Raw genomic sequence first — 15766 nt, forward strand, 5'->3', positions numbered from 1 at the left:
AATTTATGACCCCACCAGACACACATTATGTTGTAAAAAACGCAACAAATGTTCTTTGATTTTCTGGTGATGTGGTAAGTAAGTACACACATAGAACAATCCGGGGAGAAGGGAAAAGAGAAGAAAAAAATACATCGATTGAAAAGGAGATGTTTGTGTGTATGTGTGTGTACCTTTGGCTCTGGAGGGCGAGGATGGTGAGGAACGAACCACAGGTTTCTTTAGGGTGCTGCTGGGTCGGTAGGCATCCACTGGTTTAGGGGAAGTTGCAGCTCTGCTCTGAGACTGGGCGTTCCCCTGGGAACTTGACGGCTCAGACTTCCTTCTCTTCCTGTAGTCGCTGGCAGCACTGCAACGCAGACAATGACAACTGCTTTCAGAACACTATACACGGTCGATGGTGTGTGCGGTTTGCAGAAGGCAAATTCAATTCAAGTACTATAAATATCTTGTGAGTATATTCTATTTACTTTATTTCCTGTATCATCAATACATACAAACAATGTATACACCAAAATATAATAAATAATATAATAAATAATGAGCAACTCAAATCACCTCTGTGAACAATGTGAAAACAGTATAATAGATTTTTTTCTTTCTTCTAAACCAATAAGAACCAAATGAACCTGGTACATAAATTGGTACTGTTGGGCAAAATTATTTTTTTCCCCAAAATTTGGGGAATTTTCATGTTAAACTTTTTCAGGGTAATTTATGGACTCATTTTTAAGTATATCTAACCTTAAGCTATTATCCTTGATTTTATTTTATTTGATAGGGACGATGCTACGATTCGACTCGTGTCCATAGTTGGGTTTTGTGTCCGAAAAGATGGGACAAGAGAGTTACCATAACTTCTCTTATTCAAAATGTCTAAAAACCCAAAGGGCTTTCTGCTCAGAACAAACACACTCAATGTCACATGAATTACATGGCCTATTCATCTCATCCCATTTCTGGCTTTTCTATTCACCGAGGAAAATGCGACTGAATAAGCAGGCCATTGGTGAAAGGGAGAAGGAAGAGGGGACGAAGAGGGGGGGGGATGAGGGATGGATAGGAGGTGAAGGGCAGAATCAATAGGTTTGTTGAGTTAATTTATTCTGGCTCAGTTAGTGAAAGGGAGATGCAAAGCGCCCTGCTTCAGTGGCAAAAGCAAATAAAGACTAACACTAATCCTTTGCAAAATCATTCTTAATAACAGACACAGAGGCTATTTGCACCAAAGTCAGAAAGAGCAGTTTTGATTCCCTGCTGAATCACAACAAGGACCAGCGCTGTTGAGAGGATGGGGGAGGGTGGGAGGGGGGTGATGCGGAGGAAAATAAAAGAAACATAGGTTACCTCGCAGGTCTCTCCGGAGCCTTGTCAGCGGGAGGGATGTGCAGGGATGTCTGAAATAGGGCAGACGACAAAAGAGAAAAGTGAGGTCCGCAAGAACAAAGACTCAAGGAGGCAGAGCAGCTCACAATGCACAGCCTGCATGCGGTTGTTGCTGTGCCACACTCAAAACTCTCCCCCAGTGTAAGGTGCGACGAATGCTGGTTCCACATGGTACACCTGAGCAAGAAGAGGCCTACCGGTGTAAGCGGTGAGGATAAATTTCTGCTCTCTCCTGGGATGCTTTGGAGGATGATGGCAAAGGTGATATAGCAAAAGGATGTTTTGAGCTGAGCTCAGGGGGCAAATGATGGACTGCAAAATCTGGCATGGATTAGCTGGAATGGGTCTTAGTGGTAAATACACTTTAACTGCAAAGGTCTCTGAGGAAATGCTAACCATCAAATGCCATCACGCAATCATTTTTCGAAACCAGTGGATTATATTTCGAGCTCAAAATAAAAATAAAATAAATCTAGATCTTCATAATAATTTTCCGAGGAGAAAGATGTTAGCAGATTTTCATACAATCCCAAGCAAATAAATTAATAGCATCTCAAAGCCATATGTTCAACATCATACTCATATTGTGGTTGATGGCTGACATGGTGACATGAGATCACACTGACTTGACACTACATTACACTCATTTTAAGCATGATATCTAACATTTTCTTTAACAATATAGATTTCAATTCCTACGATTAGTTAGAAATTGTGAGATTAACAACACCACTGGAACACTCATGAATGTGAGATTACCTCAATGCGCTGGCGAGCGGAGATGTCTGGATTATAATCCAGCCGTTTTTTAGGAGGCTTGAGCCCCAAGCAGCAGCAGTGAGCAGGAGAAGGAGGAGGAGGATGAGGAGGAATAGGAAGAAGGTGAAAATGAAGTGAAGGAGGAGAAGCGGTGGTGACATCATGGGGAGAAAACAAAAAACAAGAAACATGTGGAGAGAGTGACACTCGTTAGAGAATCTGAGTAACCAGAGATGGACTAGTTTCACAAACATTGCACATGTGCTCTTTACATGTACAATGCACACATGTGCACACACTCAATACACACTAATACTTTTACTGACAAACACACACACAGACCTACACATAATACACGTTCATTCCATAGACTGTATATAAAAGATAGACGACATGACAGCTCCCCAAAAGTGAAGCCAAAACATCTGGATTGCTCCCTGTTGGCTGGCTGCAGTATAGGTCATAAATCCCGCCCCCTCCATGTTAGTGGATGGGACATCGGCCAAACTAAAAAGTCAAAGTACATGTCAAATAAATTTTCCCCAAAGATGGTTCCTGTCATTTTAGGTAGTTCTTATCACACTGATGTATGTTCAAGTGTTGTTTTTTGGTACGTTTGGTTTTAATTAGTTAATTGACGCAATAAAAAGAGAGTGTGACGACATGATTGACAGCTGGGGTATCACAAAGCTCGGCTTCGCTGGGAAAGTTTATGACTGGGTGCTGGACAGGAAGCTTTGTACCTCAGATCCAGGATGAGCAATGCTGACTCTGTCAGTATAGGTCATAAAACCCGACCCCTACATGTTAGCGGATAGGACAAAGCCCAAACTAAAAAGTCAAAGTATACTTCAAATATTATTTTAGGTAGTTCTTATCACGCTGATGTTTGTTCAAGTGTTAATTTTTCTGATAAGTTTGGTTTTAACTAGTTATTTGATGCTGTAAAAAAAGGGGGGTGAGACGTCATGATTGACAGCTGCTCTGAGTGAAGTAGTTGCAGCCGGAGGCTCGGGAATTGTACGAGAGAGGACATGCAACTTTAACTTTCCATAATTGACATGAGTCATAGAACATGTGTCAATTTGATCATAAATGTAGTAATTAAGAAATTATCAATCACAAGCCGAGCTGCAGCCGTGCCTGGCTTGTGATTGGCTCGGGCAAGTGTGTGGGCGGGACCTCTGTACCACGGTTCCAGCCACCGATCACTACGGTGCGTGCAGAGCCTGGCTAAAAAATGACATCACAATCTCGAGACGGCAGCTCCCGTATCTGGGATATTTTTAGCTTCACATTTGTAAGGGAGGAAGTGGAAACTCGTCGTCCATTTATATATACAGTCTGCGGTTCATTCCTATGCACATTCTAAGGTCATCTATTGATGATTTATTCCAATGCTAATGCTACAGTATGTCAAAAATAAATTAGGCTAACTAAATTAACCTTTATACCACACCCACACACACACACACACACACAAATGTGCTCATGTACCACACACACATGCAGAGTGTGAGAGCAAGCTGTAAAGCAGAAAGCCGAGTGAAGCACAAGCTGCAGTGTTTATTTGAGAGTGCAGTGAATTGCACTCTCAAATGCTGTGATTTAGTGCAGGTTTACTAGTGCAGATAAACTATTGTTCACTCAGTCGGTCCAAACGTCTTGTGACTTGTCACCTCAATAAACACTCAAACACTGAACATACGGTGAGATTCTGTCCCAGCTGGACCAGTCAGTGCACGTACGGAAACCTTCTACTCACTACGGGCTTATTCGGTGGTGTGAAACATTCAAAATATTGCAGGTAGAAATCTCAACACGCAGCCCAACATGACTCTGGGTCAAGTCATGCCAGCTCCAGATGTGACATTTTCACCTGAACATTTCGAATAAGCCCAAAAACCATCACCATCACCTTAAGTCATGCTCTGGCATGGACGGAGGCGTGACTCAGTCATGTTGGGGTAATTTGTTCCCAGATCTGTGGCATGAGGCAATCCCTGCCCTGGCATGTTATTACCCCCTACATCCAGCAGAGGGCACTACAGCCTTGTGCTTATAGATATGCAGAGCATTGCTCCACCAAAAGTGAAGAAAAACGAAACTACTAGCAGAAATAAATGAATGATAAAATGAATAAACTGACTAAATAAAAGGCTGATTAATTGATGTAAGCTTGTGCAAGAGACGTTGAAGAAACTGCACAGATACAATATGCGTCCTTAGAAAACTCATCTATTGCATATACAGTATATCAATGTCATGATTGATTGATTGATTGACTGTTCTGTGCAGTTCTACCAGTCAAAATGTCAGGTTATCTAAAGCATCTGGAGCCTTTTTAACCTATTTTCCTGCTTATTTTTGGACAAGATGCAAACCAACCAGCTGAAATGAAATTATCCAGGTTTGCACGTGAACATTTCAGTGCCTGCTAGCCACCAGACCAAAAAAACCCAGCAACGCAGAGACATAACACAGCCTGTCACAGGGTGGGGGAAAGGGGAGTCACAGCACCCAACAAGTACCACATGCCCAAACAACTAGCCCCACCCGGTCTATTAAAAAAAAAGAAATCACGGGTGGAGTGGAGAAAGTGGGTGTATGCCTATAGCGGGGTTGTGGTTGAGGGAGTAGCTATGGCCCTGACTTACCGGCCGCCCAAACTCCAGCTCGGAAAAGAACTTATACCAAGGCTCGTTCTCTAAATCTATGTCATCATAGGTCTGGGAAAGCATGACAGTGACAGAGAGAGGAGGTAGAAGAAAGACAGAAGAAAGAGAGTGTGGAAAGAAGTCACACACAAAGAGAGACATGGACCTCATGGTTAGGAGGTTATGGGCAAAGGTTGAACAGAAGGATGGGCACAGGATGGAGATTTAGCCTGGCTCATGGGGACGAAAGCAGTGATGCAAAAAACAATTTACTACTGACAAATCGTCACACAAAACATGAGGGAATCCAGACTATTTGTTCGGTAGTGTGCAATAGTCAGACAGTAATTAAACGTGTATATAATCTAATATGCACAGTCCAACTCTTGTCACCATCAGGGACCGGAGAGGCAGACAATTTCAACGCCTAGGCCCTTTTGGATTGCTATTCATTCATTTCATATGCATACAAACTAACAGGGCTGTGAATCCCGTGACATAATCACATTACCGCTGCCTTATTCTGAGCCATAGCACAGGTGACAGATAATGAAAATCAGAATGTTAGTTTGTGCATTACATATTTAACACTCAACATCATTATCCACACCTTTGAGCAGGCTCAGTGGATGGAATACTAAATACAGGATGTCAGAGTGGCTCTCATTATAGTTAAGAAGAAGAGGAAGGGACACATATTGAAGAACTGTTTGGAAAAGACACGAGGGGTTATTATCATGGGTGTACACCAAGTTTCACTTCTACATTGGTGGATGGTATCACAAGTGGTACACACTTGAATATATCAGAAATACGTGATTAGAGTTAACATACTGACTATGTTTTTTGAGTTGTTGTGTGCTTTTGTTAATAGAACAGGTAAAACATTAAGGGAGGACAGTGCTATAAACCATTAAACTGCCCTAGCGGTTCATATTTCTAAATAAGAAAATGTTCATTTTTTTTTTTATTTTAATCTTTTACAATTCTATCTATGCGTCTTTTTTATATGACCTTGTGTTTCTTTTATATCCTGTCTTAAAGGATTTGTATATCAATTACTTCCCCTGTGTTACCTTGAATTCTTTAAGAAAACGTTGTTCTTCTTGCATGCCTCCACGACAAACGGAAAATCAAAAAACTGAGAAAAGTCTTGATGAAGTTAAGTAAATGGGCACTGCGTTTAACAACATATCGAAACACCAATTTACAAACTCTCACACAACTCATGAAGTATAGTCCAAGTCTCATTTATCCAGTCGTATGGTCATTACTTCCCAAACACAGGCATTTTTGCTAAAATCGCATTAATTAAAAAAAATTCTGCATAAACAAGTCTCATGATTATGCAGGCATGCTACTCATCCATGCGAGTATAAAGTGTTTTAAATAGTAAGGTTTTAGCGAAGGTGCATGTATTTGGGAAGTAGTGACCATACGACTGGATAAATGAGACTTGGGATATACTGCACGAGTTGTGTGAGCGTTTGTAAACGGATTTGATATACAGTAGTTTTGTTGTTAAATGCGACCCCAATTTACTTCATTTCATCTAGAGTTTTCTTTATGTTTTATTCTTTGTTCACCCTGGAGGCATGTGAGAAAAACAACGTTTTTTCAAGAATTCAACGTAACACATGGTGAGTAATTGATATACAAATGGTCATTTTGTGGGTGAAGTATTCCTTTAATGCATTTTATGTCTCATGTAAAGCACTGTGAATTGCCTTGTTGTTGAAAGGTGCTATACAAATGAACTTCTTGCCATCACTCAAATCTGCCACACTCTCCCCTTGTCAATTATCCCCATCAGCACACTTGACCCCTTCATGTCTAATAACGGAGATGCTAAAGTTCAGAACTGAGATGCATCTTTCATATTGAGGATCGACAGCTGCCATCCAATGTTGCTTTATCATTTGCTATATGTTATTGGCTGAAAACTGTGTGGCATGTTGATGATGGACAGATTGCCTTAAGGAAGCAGACGTTTATCTCTGCTGACGTGACATGATGGATTATAACATCAAAACACTTCCTTTGTATCACAGAGAGATACATTTTCATATCAAATCAACCTCCAATAAACAGTGTCAGGTGGGATGTAAGTATTTACATGCAACTAAATCAGACAGGTGAGCCAAAACAACGGTTACCGCTGTGCAGCACGTTAATCATCTACTCTCTTCTGTTTAAACTCCAACAGCTTTCTCTATTTTACACACTTCAGCGTGCACTACAGTCAAGAGGCTTATTCATTTCACTGTTATTTTAACTGTTGAGATGAGATGATGCATTGGTTTACTACTCCGTCTGCTCTCTCTAACCCTTTTCCCACATGGAAATGTTCACGCCAAATGAAACACGGTCAGGAGATGTTTTGTAGGTGTTGTGTCGGCGTTACATCTCTCTTGCTAAAAAGAGAATTCAGCTTCGAGACAGATGAGTCACCCTGTGAAAAAGCGAGAGCCTAGAGCAGACACTGCCAATCACACACACAAGTACTGTTGACGCACACAGGAAAAAAGAAACTAGAGAAACAGAGTGGCAGAAACACTGTTTTGTTTGCTATGGCTCATAATCAGACACCAAATGGAAACTTTGCCATGAAACAGGATGCTTTTGGGAGCCATTTGTTACCTTGGAGAGTGGAGAAAAAAGCTTCTGTAGAGACAACATATATAAGGAGTCTCAGACAGCAGATTAGCCAGCGTGGGCTCACTTCCACTCTGCAGCTTTCTCCTTTTATTGCCTTATCAGGAACTGACTCATGCATTATTGCCTTGAGAGCTCTCTGCAGTCATTGCATTTAACATCTGCAAAACCTTCACAAATACCTTTTCTTTTTAATCTTCTCCCACATAACAGACTGCTCATCTATTCTCCATTATCCTGTTCTCCATCTCAGATACCTTATGTCGATTATTTTTGCCCTCCCTCTACACGGTAATTATCTCTGCTGTCTGCTTTGTCATTCACCCCACACAGAGTGAACAGCCAGTACCGTCACTAGAGGAAGCAGCACTAGAAACCTGTGCTTTTTAACGCCTACACCGTGTCTGAGAGAGATGTCAATGCAAAAGCCCATAATATAAAAATACATTAAGTAAGAAAGGTAAATGTGCTTGTGACTCTATTCTCAATTTGACTGTCCAGTTTTTTTTTTTTTTTTGTACTGTAGCACCATCTCTACAGCGTTAGTTCACTTCATGTTTTGTTATTTACCTCGTCAGAAATGGATCTTTTATTTTAACTCCAAAGCGAAGCAGAATAGCGACAGAATGAATCTGTTACTGAACAATAACAAGCAACAATAGTAACAGAAATATTATCCCAAGATACTGGTGTGAAGCCAGCGAGCCTCACAGGTTAATCAAACATGAGGGAAGGCAGTAACGTCATGATGGCTACCAACTGTTCAGTGGATTTAAACAGGGGAAATATCAGAATTTATTATAAGGAAATGAAAGAACATTTTTAAATATACTCACTGGTCTTTCCTGCTCCAAAATGGAGGACTTCCCAGGCTCATACTCAAAAATACTCTTAGGCTCTGCGCGGTACTTTCTTGTGTCCACTTTCCGGTTTGGAGGACCCCATTCATTCCTGGTACAAGAAAAACAAAAAACATGTTTCTTAGAAAGCAGCCTGACACTGAGTTAGTTAATCATTCAACTATATATTTTAGCACATTCTAAATGTATATAATTTAAAAGGAGCTCTATATGGAATTCAGAGCAAATCTATGATTGAGAGATTGCCTCCACATGGCTCTGAACATAGCGACGGCTGAGGCGCTAGCTACCAGCTAACAGTGCTAACAGCATGAACAGTGCAAACAATGGCAACAGTGCTGACAGAGCTAACGGTGATAACCTAGCGGGGAACCAGAGGGTGGGCGCTAGGCTTATGTGACAACGCCGTTTGTCGGAGCAGCGTTATCAGCTGTAACCGCCATGAGAGCACAATGCACATGTGGCCAGACCAGCTACGTAAAACAAAGCACAGACTAGCTTGGATTAAAACACACACAGAGGGAGAGTGACTTCGTTCTCTGCACAGGTAGACATTACTCCTCTATATATTTACATAGCAAATAGTTGTTAGCTGCTATATTAATGCACTGAATGTCGTACAGAGCACATTTAAGGTGGCCCAAAAAAGATAATTCACAAAATGCACATAAACTATTATAATAAATACATAATCCTTCATTTGTGCACGTACATGACAAGGAGAGATTTCAGTTTCATTTTGATTGCTTATACAATCATGAGTGAGTGCCAGTAAGGATGTCATTTTGAAAGACAAAGCTCCTCTTACGTGTCAGGCGAGTCTCTCTCACGGTCACTGTCTCTGGCTCTCAGCTGGAGGAGAGATGGCATGGGTGGAGGGGGTGGGGGTACAGGGGACGGCGAAGGCTCCCGAGGGCCCAGATGCCCTCCGTTGTCCGAAGGGCTTTTGGCGAGCGGCCTGTACGTATGTGTCCGGGGAGCAGGGTGGGCCATGGTGGCGTTGGACGACAGGCTGTAGTCATCTGTTAAGGACAGGACAGAGGAGAAGTAATGAGGCAGAGTAAGCCAGACTGAAAGAGACAAATGTTTAGAAGAAATGACTTATATATAAATGAGACACAGCGTTCGTTATAATAGAGCATCTCTCACCATTGTTTATGACAGCATATGTTGCATTGTATGTGTCAGAGTAGTCATCATCTGCAGAAGAAAGGAACAAAGATTGAATACATGAGCACTTTTAGTCAGCTTGAATACAGTCAGTTACAAAATATTATCCAATAGTGACCATTTTTCACAGTGGAGAGAAGTATTAAAACCATCCAAGCAGCATAAACCATTTCCCCTCTGTCCATCCACAAGCTCAGCATTGTTTTTCCAATATGTCTTTTTCTGAGTTACACACAGCACAGGGGCCACAGCACCCCACAGAAGTAATGTATGAACCATATTTTGACATAACCATGAGTATTTGATTCTGGCTGAATTCAAAGCTGCTGTTTTCTGCAAATGATGAAACTACAATTTTTTTAGACTCTTTATTTTTATGAAAAACTCCCTTTTTAGATGCTTGTGCACATACATTTGGGTGTATGGAGTACCTACCAACCCACAAACCAAACCAGTTTTTTCGTGGGCTGCCTAGTGTGATTCAACACATTTGATTCAACAAGATTCAGATTTGGCTCACCTTCCTATGTTACATGCAGGCTTATTAGAATACACCACCCACAGCTTGAGAACTGCCTTTGCAAAGGTGCATCGTATTTTTCTCACAACCCAATTAGAGCAGACTTGGCTATTTCGGGAGGGGTGCTTAAAGAGACAGATGCTAAAATTAAGCGTTTTAGACAGAGGGTGAATTGAGGTATATTCAGACAGACAGTATGAGAAAAATATTGTGTCTTCTGAACATTAAAGCATGTAAACATGTTCTAGTAGAAACCCAAAACACAAGTATGAATCTGAAAATGAGCACGATATGTCTCCTTTAAGTCTGCAGGGCCTTACTCAAAAAATAGATTTTGGTGGGACTGGAATATTTTTTTATAAACTCACTGAGAATATGTGAAATATTCAGAGTCGTGGGAACTCTCCAAGATGCATCAAAAAGATAATCACAGGCCTGTAAATGTTTTAAGGCACATACATAATCATGAAATAGTATGTGTGTGTGTGTGTGTTTGTGTGTGTGGTGCAGTAGAAGAAGCCTGAGCAGTCTAGAACAAACAGGCTTTGAACCGACTGTGTGATACAGTTGAGCCCATAAAATTAGAACAGATTTCCCAGGACAGCTCTGTGTCTATTAGAGGTTTCTCTCAATTCCTCCTCCTCTCCAGACTCTCTAGCTCTCATCTAATGAGTTCTGGCTCTGAGGTTCTCTGGCTCTTTGGGTTTAACAAGAGCTGACGTGCATGGACACACACAAATACACACATACACACACGTACACCGCATGCATGCTTGGCCAATTCCTCTCATAATGTCAGATGATCAGATCTCATCAAATAATTGGACATTTCTGATTTTCAGTAGAGACTTACCTGCTTTGTGAACCTTGTGGATCTGTTTGAACATAGTTTTGTACCAATCCTTGGGCCTATCCACCGTCTGCGGAGAGAGAAACAATCATAAAGATTTATGTTCCGCGAAATGCAACATAAACGGGACAGCTGAAGTTAGAAAGTAGAAAGGGTTCCCGCTGTTTTATGGGGCTGAGTTCTTACCGAGTCAGCCTCCCTAGAGATCCATATTTCACTCACCAAGAATTTAACACATGCTGAGACGTGAATAAATTATGTATAAAGATTCATCGTAGGAGACAGTCTCCATATGACTTCACGGTGACTAAATCTCCTTTTGTCTTATTCACGATAAATGTCGAGAATCATTTGCATCAGCCTATATAACTTAATTCAAGGTATCAGCTCCAGTATAGATGACAAGAGTCTGAACAGTGAATTGCATGGCTGTCAGACATTTATTAAAGATACAGTGAAATGAAAAATACATTTTCCAAGTTCCAATCCTGTGTATGTATCAAAGATTTCTGGAGTATTTTTGTATAAAAATCGCTCTCCTTTCTCTTCCTGTAAAACATAACAAAGAGATATTTTTGATGACTCATCTTGAACTCAGGGACGTATACATGAATTCATACAGTAAACCACACTATTAGTGCATGGGTTGTAATAGCTAGCAGAGTGAGGATGCTTCATCACCATTAAAAAAATCTGATATGTGTATAGTGGATATTTCAGCTTTTAAACATACTAACTATATATAAATTGCCACAATATTTATTATTAATATTATATATTTTTTGGCTTTCATTCTTATTTTTGTCTCTTTTTTGTCTTTGGCCTTCTTGACCTTACTTTGATTTGCTGATATTCCTATATTTTGTGAGGATGCATATGTATTGATATTGTATCATATGTCACTACCCAATGTTGTGTATAAGAAAATTAAAATAGATAGATCACAAACAAAATACATACATTGCCACAATATTCAAACATATAGCCAACATAGCCAGAAAAAGACATAACAGTTCTATCAGAAACTTGATAAACTACTATTACAGTTTGTTTTGGTTGAGTTTGCGTGTTTGAGATTGTGCCTACTTTCAGAAATCAATATCAGCAGGTTTGGTTTTGCAGCATAGAGGACACAGAAGCCATGTTGCTACAAACCCAAAGTGGGAGCTCCTGGTGTCGTGCCTGGAAAATCCATGAGAAGCCCTGGTATGTGTGTCTTTGTGTATACAGTATAGATCCAACAGCCACTTCAAAAAAGAGCTATCAAATGGCAGAGAGACCTAATCCTCCCTTTATTCAGCAGCGCTAAACACTGTGCCTGGACTCTGGTCAGAGAAGAGGCAGCTTGGCTCCACAGTGAAGGAGTGTGTGTGACTGAGCATGTAGCATTGGCACGGCCAGGAGACGGGCCAATTACCACTTCACTCTCCATGGTTACCAAATAAAGTGCCCACAAAAATGTTTGTCCGCTCACAACAAGGAGCATCTGTTTTTCTTCTCAGCAGCTTTTTTTTTTCTCTTTTCACCTTTTCTCTTTGCTTTTAATGCCCATCTCTCTTTCTTCCCGTAACTTTCTCTGGCTCACTCATTCTGTAGTTGAACAAGCTGCTCTTCAAGAAATGGATAACTGAGTGAAGTGTACACCAAAAGCCTTAACAGAGATAACACACAGACACACACTTTGACAAAAAAAAAGCAGCGAGGACCTTGCAGCACCAAAGCAAAGACCTTGTCTGAGCTCATCTTTATAACTAGCACACAGAGGGAGAGTAAAAGAGATACTGAGAGATGGTGAGAGCGGGAGAGAAAGGGCTTTTAATATGAGGTCAAAAGCTGCTGACAGCTGAAAGTAATCCCCTCTCGTGAGCCTGATCACATATCAAGAATACAGAAATAGGTCAGAAGACACTCCTGTGCAACACTACAGTACCTAACTGAGTCAGTCTGCTGCACGCCAATGTGTTTAGCTCAGTGATTGTTTGAACCTCACCGTGCGGATGGCGATAGGGATGCCAGAGTCGTCCACGGGGCCGATGCCTTCATAATGAGGGGCTTTAATAACGGACACCCTTTTCTCTTCTTCTGAGAAGCGGGCGATGGGCACCATGCTGCTGACGCTGGTGTGGCCCAACACCACCGACTCTCTGGTAATTGACTCGCTGCCCTCTGGATATGAGGAGGCAGAGGAGAGAAAAGAGAAAAAGACACACTGTCAGTTGTACCTACTAATAAACAGAAATCCAACCCAAGCTGAGCAAGCAAACACTGAATCATCCTACGATTAACTGCTCTAAGAGAACAACCATTATCTTTCACTCCATTTTGTCCTAATTAATTCACACTGCTCCACAACTAAATAGTTCCATCTTCTATTAATAGGTATACACATATATCCTGGGCTTGTAACAAATACATTTACCATTAACTATTTAATTGATACAGGCAATAATTAGATTAATTCACAAAGATCCCTTTATGGGTCCTAAAAGATTTATACATTCTTGAAATACTATGCACTTCAACAAATTTCAGAGCAGGTTACATTAAGATGATATACAACCAATAATGGGGTAGATAGATAAAAGGTCAGCAAAATATACCACATAGAAGTGGTGTACATCATCTGAAAGCTGGGAACCTGACGATTAATTTGAGATGCAGCTCAGCAATGTGTGTCAAATTGTTCTAGTCATGAATCAAACATAAAAATGAATTAATAAATGAATGATTTAAAATGAATTGTGAAAGTGTATACGGGCTTAGAACATTATGATAGAAGTACATGATGGGCAGTCCCATGTTCACTTATGTCTCATAAGTTGTTGCAGCAATTTTTGGGTTGATACCATTTGTTACACAGACTTGGTACTAAATGTAACCAGTTTTTACCACTCAAGAATAGATAGAAATGATCAATAATCCCTCCAGAATACCACATTAAGACACCAAGACCTTGAAGAACATCATAGAAAAAGTCATGCTGTAATTTGGTATCAAAAACTTTTGACATTTGGAGATTTCTGCAAGAATTGCATTTTTTCGGCGATTGGATGGCGAGCACTTCTGTTGTGTAAATTGCTCAGAAACCCCCTTATTGTCAATCTACCTAGGAAAGCCATGCATCCTCTGAATGCTCTAGGTCTCTGGTTTGTGGTTGTAAAGTTTCATGAGGCTGTGATTATCCTAGAGGTCACCACAGGTCATTTTATACAGTGACGTCACGTTTTGGTCTCACTACAATGAAATGGCTACTATGAGGACTAACATCATCATAAATGAATACAGTTGGGCTCATTGGATCCACAACAGTGTCAGCTTTACAGTGATACACAATTCATGTAATTCCAAAACTGTTTAGGGACCCCAGTATGCAGAAATAGTCAAACACACCATTTTTAGAATAGGCGAAAATAACACTTATACTGCATGCAAAAAACTGCATGTTTTTTGCCCGTAACTACATGTGATTATCATAAAGTGGGCATGTCTGTAAAGGGGAGACTCGTGGGTACCCATAGAACCCATTTCATTCACATATCTTGAGGTCAGAGGTCAAAAGACCTCTATGAAAATGGCCATACCAATTTTTAATGTTCATGTTCTGCATTTGTGTAAGAGTGGGAGGTTCTGAATTAAATCTGTAGTGAAATACTACTTGTCAAGTACTTTACTTCACCAACAAAGCATAATAACCTCCCTAATCGTGCAGGTTGATGATTTTCGCATGTCATATAGTAAGCAGTGATATTATCAAAGAACTGCTATTAAAACATGTGGTCTCCTCAGCTCAAATACGAGGGACAAAAGATCAGTGACTCACCTGAACTCCTGCTCTGTCTCTGGAGTCCAGGGTGGAGTGAGGTGGGGGGAGGAGGATAGGACGGAGGAGAGAGGGGCCTCTGTGGAGCACTTCCATTCATAGCGTGAGAGAGGACCTGGCCCTAGGAGTGACCCACAAGCCAGAAACAGAGATTATCAGTCACTACCAAATCTACAAAAATGTACAAATTTCCATTTATAGTGGGGAATGTTGCTGTTCTGCCCTCCAACATTAGATAATGAGTGCAAATATTAACAAAACAAGAGAATGATTAGTTTTATAAATCCATATTTAGGCATAATATTGCTATAAAACTTAACAGTTAAAGGGGTATAGGAGCTTATATGGAAATGGATGTACACGTAGACAGATCGGGGCTGATGTGATTCAGGAGTTGCTGAATCTGAAGTGACTGTACAATGTAAGAACAGTTAGTGAGGGGAAGGCTGTACTTATTGAATCACGTCACTTCAAAACGGACAGAAGAGATTAAAACAATGACGGTAAGCAGATTCACATACGTTTCATTATACATTAGTTGTGACAAACAAGACAGCGGACACAATGGGAGGCTCTTCTGGAGAACGCTCTCCCATTCAACACATGAACATACAATTTTCATCTGACAAAAGGATAAAAACAGTATTATAATTTTAAGGCCAGTGTGTTTCGATCAAAGATTCATGATTGCTCTAAAACCAATGACTGTCTAGCAAAAAATGCCAATGCAACAATTTAAAAATGATCAACTCATATTTAAGCAACACACAAACACTTTAACAACACTTATAGCCAGTCTATCTAATGGCATTTCTACACAAGAGGTTTTTCAGTCTTCTTCTGTCTAATAAGCGTCTGATGCAACAGACTCTTCTATTTTAAACAATCGTAAGTAACGGCTTGACTGTATATAAGAACCGAAATGTCACCCATTGGTTTGTGGACTGCCGTTTTGAAGCCTCGAGTTCGGCATTTTGGTCGTCGCCAAATTGGTATTTTGCAACAAGAAGTGACACGAGAAGGTGGAGCTAAGTACAACCTGAACGCTGAATAAGATATTTTCAGGTGACCAAATATGTTAGAATTAAC

At 40.5% G+C, this 15766-nt stretch overlaps 1 protein-coding gene across 2 annotated transcripts in view; it reads right to left on the reverse strand.

Moving 5' to 3' along the window:
* The window catches only part of sorbs2a (sorbin and SH3 domain containing 2a), a 61912-nt gene that overhangs the window by 14200 nt on the left and 31946 nt on the right, over positions 1–15766 (reverse strand). For both annotated transcript variants that reach the window (XM_037763974.1, XM_037763975.1), the window contains exons 8-17: positions 14678–14798; positions 12848–13023; positions 10861–10927; positions 9467–9517; positions 9126–9339; positions 8294–8408; positions 4803–4874; positions 2146–2202; positions 1348–1397; positions 174–349 (exon numbers count right to left, since the gene is read on the reverse strand). In XM_037763974.1, coding sequence (XP_037619902.1) covers positions 174–349; positions 1348–1397; positions 2146–2202; positions 4803–4874; positions 8294–8408; positions 9126–9339; positions 9467–9517; positions 10861–10927; positions 12848–13023; positions 14678–14798 — 1099 coding nt within the window. The remainder of the gene's footprint in view (positions 1–173; positions 350–1347; positions 1398–2145; positions 2203–4802; positions 4875–8293; positions 8409–9125; positions 9340–9466; positions 9518–10860; positions 10928–12847; positions 13024–14677; positions 14799–15766) is intronic.

The sequence above is a fragment of the Sebastes umbrosus genome, chromosome 3 (assembly GCF_015220745.1).
Source record: "Sebastes umbrosus isolate fSebUmb1 chromosome 3, fSebUmb1.pri, whole genome shotgun sequence".
Taxonomy (NCBI): Eukaryota; Metazoa; Chordata; class Actinopteri; order Perciformes; family Sebastidae; genus Sebastes; species Sebastes umbrosus.